General features: G+C 51.9%; 3 protein-coding genes across 3 annotated transcripts; 2 read left to right on the forward strand and 1 right to left on the reverse strand.

Annotated features, from left to right (window-relative positions):
- Positions 1-250: 250 nt before the first annotated feature.
- EMWEY_00009250 (hypothetical protein, conserved) lies at positions 251-6,367 on the forward strand (the record flags this gene model as incomplete). The annotated part of the gene is made up of 9 exons (XM_013482385.1): positions 251-1,348; positions 1,456-1,559; positions 1,690-1,773; positions 2,024-2,276; positions 2,476-4,127; positions 4,385-4,587; positions 4,840-5,881; positions 6,052-6,124; positions 6,233-6,367. The coding sequence occupies 9 exons, from the start codon at positions 251-253 to the stop codon at positions 6,365-6,367; spliced, it is 4,644 nt and encodes a 1,547-aa protein (XP_013337839.1).
- A 423-nt stretch (positions 6,368-6,790) lies between these two features.
- On the reverse strand, positions 6,791-10,295 carry EMWEY_00009260 (tola protein., putative; the record flags this gene model as incomplete). Its single annotated transcript, XM_013482386.1, has 6 exons — positions 6,791-7,299; positions 7,442-7,497; positions 7,638-7,775; positions 7,873-8,033; positions 8,162-8,206; positions 8,298-10,295. 6 exons carry the CDS (start codon positions 10,293-10,295, stop codon positions 6,791-6,793), a joined length of 2,907 nt encoding a protein of 968 aa, XP_013337840.1.
- Positions 10,296-11,580: 1,285 nt separating this feature from the next.
- Positions 11,581-13,413, forward strand: EMWEY_00009270 (zinc finger (C3HC4 RING finger) protein, putative; the record flags this gene model as incomplete). The annotated part of the gene is made up of 1 exon (XM_013482387.1): positions 11,581-13,413. The coding sequence occupies one exon, from the start codon at positions 11,581-11,583 to the stop codon at positions 13,411-13,413; it is 1,833 nt and encodes a 610-aa protein (XP_013337841.1).
- Between the last annotated feature and the right edge of the window lie 1,166 nt (positions 13,414-14,579).

Genomic DNA, 14,579 nt, shown 5'->3' on the forward strand with positions numbered 1-14,579 from the left:
AACTTGGTGGTGTATTTGAAAATACATTGTCACCTGTGAACAATTTGAAGCTTTGAAAACGTCTTAGGGGAAGGTGATGCCGAGGGCGGGGGGGGGGGAGGGTTGGTCCACCCGAACCTCTTGTTGTTCACTCGACTGGAGATCTATTTCCTCCCTCTAACCGTGGCCGCGGTGCCAGCACTTGGCAGATGTATTTGGCTTGTTCCTCAGGCGAGGTAAGGCAGGAGAAAAACCAGCTTCCTTCAGGGAAATGTCCTCAAGCAGGCATGGCTCTACCGAAGAAGTGGTGATGCTTCATTCGTCCGGAGGCGTTCGGAACACGTGTGTCCTTACGCAGCATCCAGCGGCAGTAGCTAATGAGCACGATTCTGCAGAACCATTGGACGACAGCGCTGTTCACAGCAGTCCCATTATCAGGGAGACGGGAGCAGGAGACATCATGTGTAAGGGTCTTTTCTGCCGGTTGATCGTCGTCATTGGTTTGTGTATGATGCTGTGTGCTGTTGGGACTTTACTCTTCATTAGTGGTTTTTTTCTATCGAGAGACGACCTCCCATTCATTAGTGACGGACGAGTAATTCCGTTCCCTCCGTTGTTTCCTCACTTAGACCCTGCGCGACTTCTGCTCAATAAAGAGGAGGGAGTGTACTATGTGGAGAACAATAGTCCGAGAGCCATGCTCGGCACCAGCGAGCATGTAAATGCCGACGGTGCCCCTAGGCCTCTCTATGTGGAACATTTCACTCATCCACCAATTCCAGCTTCCTCTGATACCGACCCGTGCCAGACTACCCAGTGCCGATCCTCTTGGGTCTCAGTGACACCTTACGACCGCGTTGTTGTTTTCCTAATAGATGCAATGCGCTTTGACTTCCTGCTTTGGGACCCCAAGGCCTCGAATGCTTGTGAAGATGACTCAACCAAAGAGTGTACCAGTGCTCCGCCTGAGCTCCGGCCTTTCTATCGAAATCGCCTGCCTTTAGCACATGACCTCCTCCGCCGGTCCGATGCAGACTTGAAGCGATTCCTCCTCAGCTTGATAGAGAGCAAAGGATCACCAAGGGTAGAAGAAGGAAACAGAGCAGTTGCAGTGCAAAATGATCCGAGTCCACGTGAAGCCCCGGTGTCACCAGGTGTCACAGACCCACACCAGAGGTCTGGTTCGTCGCCCTCCGTCTACAACTGGGGAGGAAACCGTTTTACTCGGTTATATGTCTTCGAAGCAGACCCACCTACCGCCACTACCCAGCGTCTGACTGGCCTTGCCACAGGAAGCATGCCGAGCTTTTTCAGCGTATGGATCAATGGAATTTCCGACCAATGTGTGCTTACAGGGCACCATGAGGCGGTAACAGGAGAACTAGATCGCCACTCTTTCTTGCCTCCCAGCGATATGCTGCACTGCAGTGATTATCCCGTTTGTATCATGTGACTGCGTTGATCGGCGTTTGTCAGGTTCGAGAGACGTTTTCTGCGTCGGCAGTGGACGTGGATAGCTTACTGTTGCAGCTGAAGGCAGCAAACAAGACCTCCGTTGCTATTGGTATGTGTGCACAATGGTAGGTTTCAGTTCCTTGTATGCAATTTCTAGTAAGTTAAGGGCGCCAGGATCTCCTGTTGTTCTCCTGACAATCTGCTCCAAACAGGAGACGATACTTGGGGTCGGTCGTTTGGTCATCTCCTAACCAGGGTGCACGCATTCCCGTCGTTGAATATCCAGGACCTGCACACAGTAGATGACGGGGTCGCTGCTGAACTTCCTCGGGAATTTGGGTAAGGTTCACATTTCTATGCACCCCTCCGGTTGAAGCATGCCGTTTTGGCATAGACGGGATACTGTACCCGTATTTTCGCCGCTTCACCCCCTGCCGCGCCTGGGCTCATATTTTTCATATTTCACTGAGACCCAATGGAAAATTTCGGTGCGGGACTTTTGGCTGAGTTTCCACAGGGGGATACCATGGAAACATGCATAGATAGTATTGCTCTATACCCAAGGATGTGCTGATTGTATGTTTTGCAGGAAGGGCGACTGGAGTTTTCTCGTTGGCCACGTTCTTGGTGTGGACCATGTAGGTCATGCAGCTGTCCTTGATTCCGATTTGATGCATAGGAAGCTAACAGAAATGAATGGCATGATCAAGGACACGTTGAAACTGGTGCTGAAAAACAACTCAAATACAGTAACTTCCAGGCAAACTCAGACGCTCTTTCTGGTATTTGGAGACCACGGAATGACTGAAGCGGGGTCTCATGGAGGTGGTAGCAGCGAGGAAGTGGGTACAAGGACCACGGCTGAAGTTTTTGGGTAGTATTGATTCCTCTCCAGCGCACGGGCGAATTTACTGATTCCAAACCGTATTGCAAGATTTGCTCAATTTTCCAACATGAGGAGGAGTGTTGTTTACTACAGCGCACCTTTCCTTGTGTTTTCATATGCTCGGAACTTTTGAGTGCGTCTGCTTCGTTTCGTAGGTGGAGGCAGGTCTTCTGTCATTCTCGACGCTGCCCGCGATGCTAAGCCCACGTGCTGCACAGATGCTTTCTCCGGGTACACGCCTTTTCGCAGGCCGCCTGCCGGCGTACTTGCAGAACCACGGTGCTTTTTGCGACAGTACTGGGCGTCGGAGGGTTGATTTTGGGTCGGCACTCGATGCAGCCTCCCCAACGGCAGCACTCGGCTATGGGTCGCGCCGCATAAGGCAGGTTGGCTTGGCGCCGACGCTGGCCTTACTTATGGGAATTCCCATTCCATTTAATTCTATGGGACGAATAATAGCAGATGTCGTCCCGAGCATTGCAAGCTTTGTGCCAGAGTGCTTTCCAGAGGCTCTGATGACACCTCTGAACGCCTCAAAGTGCGGTGCGGATGATGGCAAGGCGTGCAGCGAGGGGGAGAGTGAAGATCATGCAGTTGCACGGAGAGTGCGTTGCAGCGACTTGGCCTATCTAACGCAGTTACATCACATCGCAGCATGGCAGCAACATCGAGCCGTTGTTACAAACGCAGCACTGACTGGAAATGGGGCAGTGCTTACAGATCCTCAGTTTGCAGCGGCGAAGGCTAAATGGTTGAAGCTGTATTCCGAGCTAGACAAGGAGATAAAATCCTTACCTACAACGGCACATGCGCCGCTGAATTCAGGCTCACTGGCGCCTAACTCGAAGGCCAGGGAGTTCGATGCCACTATATCGTTGCCCATTCCTGGACTTGACTATGCCGATGCTGAGCTGATTTCAAATATTTCGCGGTTGTCTCAAACCCGTGCAGGTGGTGATGCAAGTAGTAGAGAGGAAGCCGAACGCATATGGACAAGTGAAGAAACCACTGCAGGCGCTGCTTCTGCTTTACCTTCTTTAGTCCCTTACTTGCTAGCATCTGCCGAATTCTCCCGCGAGGCATGGCAGGCCAGTGTTCGCCAGCTGTGCACTTTTAATATCATGCTGATGCTTTGCGGTATATTCATGGCCCTTAGTAGTCTCACCATTTTGGGGTTGGCTGCTTGGGCCCTCCGGAACTCCTTTAGGGGCGATGCAGATTCGAGACCTGAAGCGCCGGCTGCGCGAAGTCTTCCAGAGGGAGTCACCATTGCCAGATGGCTATGTGTTAGTACGTGCATTGGTGCAGGAACGTGGGCGGCGCTATGGGTGTTCCTGGAAATATTCAGACATTTGCTGGCTGAATGGGCGTCTGCATTGCACGTATTCTTGTGGCGTCAGCTCCCTGCACTTTGCCTGACGGGCGCCTTGTGCTCGGTAGTTGTGCCGTTCGTTCAAACTGCCCTGCCTATGTTTCGGGAAAAGTATGCCCAGCGGGGCTTGCGACGTGACTCATTTGAGGGAGACGATGCGCCTCTTCTTGCAGGAAAACGAATTGCTTGGGGATTTACCAAACTGTTGCAGCAGGATTTGTGTCTCTCCCACTTGTGGCTTCGCCTTTTCAGCGGTGGGAGATTACATTGCTACGGTTCGCTGCTCATCCTGTGCATTGTACCCTTTAGTGACTGCTTCGTTGAGAGGGAATACTCTATTGTCAAGTTTCTCATCGTCATTTACTGCATTTCGGCAGGTCTCACTGTCTTCGCCACGCCATCTTCTGGAGGGGATAAGAAACACATTGTTGCTGCGTGAGCGCCACCTTTCCAGCTCAACTTGTACACAGGGAATGAAAGGGTCGACATAGCCAATACTGAAACAATTCTGCATTCCAATCACGCAGGAATGCTTCATGTTTTAGGACCATCTCAGTCCCAGCATCGCATTGAAATAGAGGCGGGGAATTTCTGTTTGCCCAAATAGGTTGTATATATATGGGGATGTTCTACGTGCCCTCTTTATTTCCCATTCTGGCGCGACACTGCTTTGTTGTTGTGCTTGACCTCAGATGCGGTGGACTTGCGCTCTGCGTCCGCGTTGGTAGCGCGTTCGACCCATCTGCGCGTTCAGTTGAAGAGGCAGCGGCAAATCTGTGGCCCTTGCAGATTGACTCCACTAGCGCTAGTGCCTTCCTCATGCTCTGCATTTATTGCGTTGTTGGAATGGACGAGGTGCCTCTCCTCCCACGTATTTTTGGGCGTTGGAAAGACGGTGACCGTTGCTGCGAATCTCGAGAGAATTCCAGGTTTCGGATCGCAAGCTTGTATCCGCTGAGGGGGCGTACGGGGGTCAGGTCGTGCACTCTTGAACGTGCAATTTTTCTTCTCCAGGGAACCATAGCGATCTTCTGGTTCGCATTTCCTGATGAAACGAGGTCCAAACAGCCAGCGTCTAAAGGTTCGAATCACCTTCAGGAACGGCCTGGCACTCATGTCGACAACGTATTTGCATTTTTGTGGTCAGTCATTGTCTTCCCGTTTAAGATCGTCGACTATGCGGGTTGCACTTTCTTTGGATGGGTCATGCCCCCTGAGCCATGCCTGTTCACGGCCCCACGTTGGTTGCTGGGGGTCCTTCCACCGCAGCTACTGGATGGGACGCAAGTCCGCTTGGTGCCTCTTCTCAACGTTCTCCTACCATGGGCAGTATATTTGCTCACTGCGGGGCTGTGGATGAGGCTTGTACTGATCCTCTGTCGCATGAAGAAACGCGAAAATAATCTGAGTAGGCAGCAACTGCGCTGCGCGAAGGCGGAATCGAACGCAGTGGAAGCGGAATTGCAGACGTGCGTTAACGCCGATGGCAGGGCTCAAAAGTTTATTCGGACGGAGGAAAGTGCTCTTATTCTGTGGAGCAAGGAATTTTGGGGATACTTCTCATACTACTTCTTAATTACAGCTATATGCCCTCTCTGCATGTTCGCGATTCTCCTTGGAAGGATGCAGTTGTGGCCACTTCTCCTCTGCTGTACAAAGTGGCGCCTGCTACTTCTTTTGGGCCGAGTGCTCGTTGTGCCCGCCCGCATTGCTTCCGGCCAGAAATGCAGGTGCTGCTTTTGCGTCGTGGCACGTGCACCTCCCGCATATTCTGTAACGGATGCTTCTGCCTACTGTCAAAGAAATCACGACGCCGACGGAGACTCTTGCGGATCAAAACATAGAATGCAGTATCTCCTTACTGATGACAGCTTCTGCATGCTTGCTGCGCTGTTGGCGCTTGACACCTTCTTCGTCACAGGACACAGAACAAAGCTAAGCGCGCTTCCGATTGAAGCGGGATTTGTGGGGCTGTTCGAGTTCCACCCCTTCTGGTCTTTCGTGATGGGGTTCCTGCATACGTACGCTGCATATATAGTATATTGTCCACTTATCTTTATGCTTGCCTTCTTGCGGCCGGCGCATCTGGTGACGGACAAGGTCAGCCCCGTCCACAAAGCCGTACAAGGACTCACAGCTTCTGCAGTGGTGCAGACCTCTGCACTCATGATCGGAAAAATCGCTTTTGGGTAACGCATATTGTCAGCTGTGGGAAATGTTTAGCGCACAAGTGGCTTGCTGCACCGACACTCAGTTGTGCCGTACACGACTGCAAGCGATAAGGAACACATGCCATTTCACTACCGTTGAAGCACCGCATGACCGTGCCCTGCTGTGCCTGCGGCTTTTGTGACCACAGGATTCTTACTGGCGTCACCTTTAAACACTTCTGCTCTTTGCTGTCCCTGACACTCCTCCGACAACATCTTTTCGTAAGTTTAGTTCCACACAGCATCTGGAGCAGTTTGCATCCCCTTAACCAGCTTCGCGTTGAATTTTCAGCACCGTATGATGCGTCCATGCTTCCTGGGGATGTGCAGATATGGGACTTATTCGCCGTTAAGTTCTTGTATGATATAATAGCGGCATGTCTTACGTATGTCCTCATCGTTTTCACGCTCCTTATTGTGGGCATTGGCGCTCGACGGACTCTTGAGGTGATGGCAGTCACCTGATCAGACTCTTCAGCATGTTTCTTGACAGGGATTCCTTCCTTGCCTTCGGTTGGGGGACAGGTCGCTTATCACTATACTCAAAGTGGCGACTGCATTTGTTAGCGTCCTCGAAGCAGAGGTGTGCATACCAGACCCAACCTACAGCTTCCAGTGGGGCTACACGCGAGTTCATCGCTTTTCCCCGCTGTTGAAGAAGCTGACTGAGTTTCTCATGATTGCAAAAAAGACTTCTTGCAGGCTGCAAGCTACCATCAGGGGCATCCGATGTATGTCGTCAGGTGCTGTGCACATAGCTACGCTTATGGTCGAAAGCTTGTATTTGGTAGCCTGCAACGAACACAGCTCATCAGTCGCTTCTGAGCAGTATGTCAATTCATATTTATTTCTATTAACTGGCTGAATTGTGAACTTCCGTATGCATGCTTACCTTCTTCCAACGATGCGGGCTCCCACCTTGTCGTTAGCACTTTCCATCATAATTCTCCTAAGGTCCTGCTGCGCTCCCCTCATGCGGAAAACTGCCCCGCGCTCATCAACCGGCTGTGTTGCATCATAAGGCCCCGAAGGGAAAGCATTCGGTAGACTCGTGTTGGTCCGTGGAGGCCGGCCCTTTGCAACGATCGGTGGCACACCGAGCGACAGTGGGGTGTGGGAGTACCCAGGGTGTGGCAAGTAACCATGCGCTGGTGGCCTAGGGTCGATCATAGGTACGAACATGTTGCGCCCGCGAGGTGGATTTCGCACAGAAGGCAGCTGACGGTAGTAGTATGGCTGGTGTGCCAAAGGAACGTTCAGATCCATCCGTCCATTGTCCGTAGCGGAGTACGATCCTGTATCTGGGGCTGCGGATGCAGCTGATGCTTTTGTGAATGGGTCCTGCGAAACTTGCATTTGCTGTGCTTTCTTCAACACCTCTTCGCGAGAGAGCTGACCTGCAGCGGAACAGCCCTCACAACGTATCTAGGCCCCTACACAAAGACGAAGTACTTCAAATAAGCGCTCTGCGGCAGCACGACTGCCAAACATCCTGAATGGAGTGCGAACAGGGTGGTGCAACGCAATTCGCCAACTCACTTGCATTGATGATCATGTTTAAGATCGCACCGAACAATGCTCGGAGTCTCAGGCACCTGTAACAGAGCAGGGTACGGAGCAGCAAGGGTATTTCGGTTCATGTTCACGTGGCCTACGATCAACGACTGTCTACAGTGGAATCACGCTCCGCATAATACCAAATACAAACTCGCTCGGCTGACATCTAAAAGCTTACCTTACGAAAGCCACAAGCCTGAAAACTCCTATTCTCGCTGCCATTTCCTTGTAGGCAGACACGCGCAACTCATTGAATTTTTTCTGCAGTTTGTCTATTGTGGTATTTGACTCGGCTTCTGTTGTCACCTTTTGCAGCCTGAACACATGCACGCGCAAAATTTCTCCCACCCTGACCCGTACCATCGCCATCAGCCCGTCGTTACCATCGGCTCAATTCTACCAATCGAACATACCTTAGAAATGCCCACAGCAGCCTCTTGTCAACAATATGTTGAACACACAATATAAGCCACCGAGGGGAGGGCTCCTGGTGTGCTTCTCCGTTACTGTTATTTGCTGCATTGCTTGAGCTGCTGGAGTTGTTTCCGATAAGCGCCTGTTCCATTAACGCAACCTGCAGTTTACCAATGACAGAATTCAAGCAGATAAACAAGCTGTTGCATCAGGTAATATAACTAGCCTAGGTGTCTTTACAACTTTTGCCGGAATTCCAAATGAACGCGCGTCTTCGAGTAACCTCACCTTGCTCTGCCTCTGATTAATCCCCTCTTGCTGGAGTTCGGCAACCTGTAAAAACCATCGAACAGATGCAGTCCATCACACTGACTCCTTGTGGATACCACGTGCACGATTTGGGCCAAGAGAGCGAGAGACTCACTTTTGCCATGAGTCTTTCGTTTTCCGCCATAAGGAACATCTGTTCCTTGCGGAACTGCATCAGTCTTGACTCTATCGCATCCTGTCTTCTTTCTTTGGACTCGCACGTCCCACCGATGAGGTCAACAAGTTGTTGAAAAGCCCAAGCCTTGTTCCAGAGACTGGTGTCTGTTGGCATACAGGCTCGCGATATCATCTCCACTGCCCTGCCTTTGAGCAATGCCCGGAATGCAAGCCTCTTCGCCTCTTTGATTGGCATTAGCTTTGCTGCCTGGGCTCGCAGGTTTTCTTCCCTTTTCATTAATGTGTTTATAAATGCAGCTTGCGTCTTTGCCTTCTCTTCCAGGGCCTGTGTCGCCGTCCTTGATATGTCATTTAGTTCCTTCATTTGGGCGAGCGACGTTGTGAGAGTCTGCATGCTTGCGGTAAGAGCTTGTACCCTGCCTTGCTGTTCCATCAATTCCGACTCCTTGTTCTTTAGCTCCTTCTGATGTGTCTTCACCTCGTTCTCCTGCTCCTGTAGGTCGTGCTTTCGTTTATCTTCAAAAGACTTCATAAGACCGACACGTTCCCGCTCGAAGTCCTGAATTTTAGTCTTGAGTTGGTTTTCCAAAGATTCAACTTTCTCCTTTAGCTCGCGTACTGATGCATCGCACCGCATTTTCATACTACTCTGGCGGGCTATTGCTTGCTTTTGTACCTCCTCGCGTTTGCTCCTCTCCTCCCTTCGAAGCCTTTCCAGCGCCTCTTCCCGCTCAGATCTGACTTTCTGTAACTCTTCAGCAAGCTTGACTTGGTGTTCTAGTCTCAGTCGTTCAAGTTCTTCGCTATGGTGTCTGTTGGTTTCCGTTAATTGAGCCTCAAGCTCCCTTACGCGAGAATTCGACTTGGCAAGGCGACCCTCAAGATCTTGAACAACGCCCTGATCAACTGATGGCTTAACTCCTGGAGACACGCGAGCATCTGAAGCTGCGGAGACGAGCTTCTTCGGGACCTTCTGCTGGGGCTTCGAGGTTCCCTGCCTTTCCGAAATCTCATCAGCAAACGGTGTCGCATCTGCCTCCGATCTACCTGTCGGGAGTTTAGGCTGCTGCTTGGACAACACGAGAGATTTCCGGGTCACTGGAGGTCCACCAACGGACGGTCGCTTCTCCGTCTTGCTAGCCTGTGCTCTGTCTTGGGCTCCATCCTCTTTACTGTTGTTTCTCGATGATGCCTCCCTTCGAAGGAGTGTTGTCCATGCATCTTCGGAGTTCGCTTTTTGCAAGAGTTTGCTTGAGATGTCTAGCTCGGCGGCCACGCTCTTCTGGCGAGTAACTGGCTTGCCACCATCATCAGCAACCTGAGGTCTTGGGGAGGATGGCAGTCTCTTCTCTGCCCTGGGGGACTCAGCCTGCCCAAATTTCGTACGTGACGTGATGCTCTGCCGACTCTTGACAGGTAGGGCTGATGGTTTGCGAGCAAATTGAGCCTCCCGAGGAGTAGACGCCACCCGTTCCGACACCTGCCGACTAAGCGGTTGATAGAGCCCCTTTTGGAGCTCTGCGGAGGCACTTTTGACATCATGTGCCTCCGAATTTCTCCCACTCGGCCCCCTCGTGATTACTGCGCTTTTGAGTCGTTGCACTGCCGGTCGAGGGGAGTCGACAGCTAGCAGGGGGTCAGCTATGGACAGTCCGCGATCCACAGCAGAATGTGTAGGACGCAAATGCGCAGATCCTGGTGTAAGCAAAGAACCTAATACATCTACTGGCGGCGGGGGAGGCGGCTTTTTTGAAGGTCCGTTAGGGTTTTTGGGCGTCATATCTTGACGGTTGGGCACTCCATCACTTGGATTCTTCCCGGAAGGTGGCATCTTGCCTAGCTTTGCTGGTGATTTCTTCCCCTGCACTGCCGATTTTTCTTTCATGTTGGATGGGCTGGAGGAGAATTCACTGCTGGAAGAGCTGTCCGACGAAAGCAGGAATTGCGAAGACTTTTTCGCATATTCGGGAGCCATTGTGTCCGCTGATGAGTCTTAAACCTCCTTCACAGTGTTTATTTACCTTCTGTAGCAGATTTGATCCGCTACGCCAAAATATGCACCCATGGGTTGCCAAGATGTTCTATGCCCGGCTTGCTGACGTTCAACTGTGCGGATCCCCTTCCGTGCATTCCTCTGCCCCACGGCACATATAAACGCCACGCAAAACTGGCGAGTCCAACAGGCCAGATTTCGGCGAGCCCATCCCCGTACTTTGTTTCTTAGGCTTGAGACAAACTGGAGACCACCCGAGGCAGTGGAACTGACTGAAGGCACACTGGGACCGCACCTCATAAATACAAGCAGCTATCCATGACAAGAAGGCCATTTATTCACTCCGTAGGGGTCTTTCTTATCCGAGAACGCGTTCATTCGCCGGTTCTACACGCGACCGGGGCGGGCACCGCATCTGGTTGCGCTGGTGGGCAAACGAACAGTAGACACCCCCCCGCAAAAAAAAACTGTGTGTCAAGATTTCTGCAGTGACTCTAAGTAGGACTGTTAAAGATAAATAACCTTAAATTGGGAGGAGGTGCAGCTTTAATCTCAGAGGAGACAGGACGTATTGATCGGATGGTCCTGTCAGCTGAGGCCGGAAGGCTGGATTGTGCCGAAGGCGAGCTGTCTTAAACTGTGGATCCATTCAGCACTAAGACACATGTGGCACTTCTGGAGAAAATAGTAATAACATGAATACAGAAGAGTGGGCCAAAATCAGCATCCGGGCACTGCAACGGAAGCCCTGGTCTGGCCCTTCGCTGTGTCGCTGATTGAGTGCGACACAACGAACGAGAGCAACGGCGTGCAGAAGTTGTCTCTTCCCTTCGACTTCTAGGCATTTGCGGTCTACTACATTCTGAAGCTGAAAAACAAGACTGCACAGTCAAACTATCTCTACTGCTTCCCCAGTGCTGCACAGTATATATGGGGCAGCGCAGAGGGGAGGATGGCGAACCTTCCGATGGTGTAGGAGGGTACACTTTCCCTTCTCTTCCCTTTCGTATTTTTTCACTTCTATTCGTGCGAATAAGTAAGGTAACTTCATCCGGGGGGCACCATAGCGAACCCAAGACGGCAGGATTTGTCCAGTGTATATCGGCGGACCAGTAACGAAGTTTCTAGGGAAATACGGCTGCCTTCAGTGGTTCCCTAAGCCATATGAAGGGTGGGAAGTTTACTAATCGGTTTTGCGTCAGACAAGTCAGAAGAGGCCTACTTCCACCCTCAGTAGCAGACTGTCCCTCGCCACTGCCACTTCCCGATGCAAGGTACTGGAGGACAACGGGCGTGGCCTGGTAGTGGGTCGCCGGGCGTTTCTCGTGTCACCCAAGCAGGTGGTCCTCCTGGTTGGATGCCAATAGTTCCTCCACCGTTTGTTTCCCTCCCTCCCATCCCTCAGGCAAGTCGCTCTCGGTCTGGACACCAGCGGCGGTCTTCACATGAAGCAAATGCTTTTGCCCAGTCGCTCACACCTCCCGCAGTCCCGAGTACTCGGCATACCGATTGGCAGAGCCGTCGAACAGTAGAAAGGCGCCTATACGCCCCTGTGGACAGGAGGGTCACTGTGCAGGCGGCACGAAGTTCCCCCCGCCAGCATGACTCTGGTGGCTTTCGATGGTTGAGCCAAGAAACCCGCACAAGACATAGCAACCAGACCACTCAGAGGAGTGCTGCATCTCGGTTGGAGACTCACGGAGTGGCTGGAGTCCATGCAAACTCATCAGCTTTTACAAACCCCGTGGCCCGCCACACCGGTACGCCCAACGAAAGAATATCAGTAAATACGATTGGAAGGTCCCGGCCGAGGAGCGGTAGTCACTCTACACGGCGTACGTCAGATGATTTGTTCGACGAGCTTGCAAGCGCTTTCAGCGCCATGGATTTTATCGGTAGCCAAGTGCCCGGCAGTGGTCGACGCACGCTGCCCACTTTCGAAGAGATGGAAGGACGCACGAGGAGTTCTGAACACCAATTTTTAGGATTGTCTGGATTTCATTACACAGATGTGAGAGGCCTTTTACCACTCCGTGGCGTTCCGGTTGTTTCTGCGCTGCAGCGACCGGGGTTTACTGGGGCAAATCACACGAGCCACAGCATTGAGCCAAGCTCTCCAATGTCGGTTACCGATAATAGGTATCTGTGGAGTGACAACCGTGGGAGACCCAGTCGGTCAGCTGGGCATTCCAGTGGTATCTTGAGGATATCGTTAAGGAACGATGAGGCATCCATGTTTGAGGACGTGTTTGGGGAAAGCCTTGGATCTCGCTTCCACCGCAGTGCGGCAGCCAATATGATTCGCTCGTTTCTTTCATCCGTGGTGGGCCCCCTTGGGTTACCGTGGCGAGGGCCGTGGGAGTTTCGGATAGGGTTTCCGCTTTCAGAAACCCATCGAGATGCTCACCAGAGGCACTCCCGACTCACCATTGGGGGGACGAATTCTTCATTTTTGCTGTTTGCAGCCGCAGCCGCAGATCCGGCAAATTTTGACGTGCTCGAGCACAACATTGGGCGATTCATAGAGGAGGTCGAAAGCAGTTTTGCATTCGAAGACTTCGACGACCTCGACACCCCACTCATGCTCGTAGTTTCGCGAGGGGATGCTGGCGCTGGAGAAGACTTTGTACCGCATATATGGGGTGGTGGAAGTGGACCTCGTGTTACGTTTCAACAGCTATCGGAGTCGAGAACTCTTCGGGAGAACCTGGGGCAGCACACATTCAAATGGACTTTTGGGGAAGCCAAGCAGCGCAGTGGCCAACCGAGTACCGCTTCGCACGGCGTGAAAACACCGGCAGGCACCAGCAAGGGAATGGCCCAAAGGACACATAGAGGTCTGGGGGAGCTTGATGCTTCAACAGCTGCTTTACCTGACAGGTCAGGAGCGGATGTTCAAACAGAAACGCACAATGGCTACGATTGCTGTATCTGCTTGAGTGCGTTCGAACCTGGCGATGCCCTCTTGACCTTGCGGTGCCTTCATATTTTCCACGAGCGCTGCATAGACAGGTGGATCAAGACAAGCTACAGTGTCAAGTGCCCCCTGTGTTCTACGAAAATTGCGGAGCCTTCAAATAGTGATAACACGGACGAATAGTACACGCTAGCGTTATACTCTGAAGAACCCTCCCCCGTGGCTGGTCGGGACTGTCGCTACAGCTGAGATAAGGGTTCGGCGAGCCTGTTTGCCCCAACTGTAGTTAGTTGGGACTGCGGAATGTAGTTAGACTTGGGGCAGTATTACAAGATGATCCTGTTTCTTCGGCTATTGAATAGCCGGCGGTTACCCAAGGACAGGATCGTTGATCATCACACCCTTTCGTGTAATGAAGTTTTAATGTTAAAGGAGTAGTGCTCCCCCTGTTCCCCGATGCATGCCGCTTCATCATAACCTGAAGGTGCATGGGCCTTGGTGTGCCGACACTTGCCCAAAGATGCGAGTCAGCGCATCGCGGACGTTAGTCACGAACAGTGACAGCTTTCCTATTACGCTTTTAATCTTCAACAGTGCGGCCCATCGTGGCACTTCGAACCAGTTCGGGCTACGTACGACAGCCGTTCGAGGGACGATTTCCGTCTCCACCGAATTGTCTGTTTTGAGCACTGCATAGACGCAGGAGAACTCGAGTAATTCTTTGGGCGGGCAAGCTGGGTTATCCTCATTTGCAGTGGCATCAATTGGATGGCTAGTGACGTGTTCACATCTCACTAGCCAACCTAGCTATCCAATGAAGAAACGAAGCCTGCTGTTAGCCTTGTTCAGTGAAGGATACTAGCTACCCCTACAGAATGTAGAAAGGCACGATTGCACGCGTCCTGAAAGACTTGCACACTTACATTACTCTTTAGATAAACTAGTCGCTGGTACGGGCACTCCTTGTGCGGCATATGCATATGCGGTTAGGCCTCGGCTCTACCATGCGTGGAAAATGGTGTAGGGGCTCTTCTCGTGTGTCCTGTGAGCAGTGCTTGAGCAGCAATTCTTAGTTGTTGCTTCTAACTGCCATTGACCGGGAGGAACGGGCACACTTGTGCAGACGGTGCGCCCCTCCAAAGTGCAAAATATACTAGCACGCGAGAACTCTCGCGCCTGCAAATTATCAGGTTTCAACAAGACGTGGCGTCACTGCCTTTCAGAGCAACAACGCAGGTGTTCCCACCGGTTCAGCTGTCAGTAATCCACTGCACAGTAAGTTCTGCTCAAGACCCTATGGGCACGTCTATGCTGATGCATGGATTACTTGCACCACCAAGCGTTTCCCG

Source organism: Eimeria maxima, genomic scaffold, assembly GCF_000499605.1.
Source record: "Eimeria maxima Weybridge genomic scaffold, Emw_scaff60, whole genome shotgun sequence".
Classification (NCBI taxonomy): domain Eukaryota; phylum Apicomplexa; class Conoidasida; order Eucoccidiorida; family Eimeriidae; genus Eimeria; species Eimeria maxima.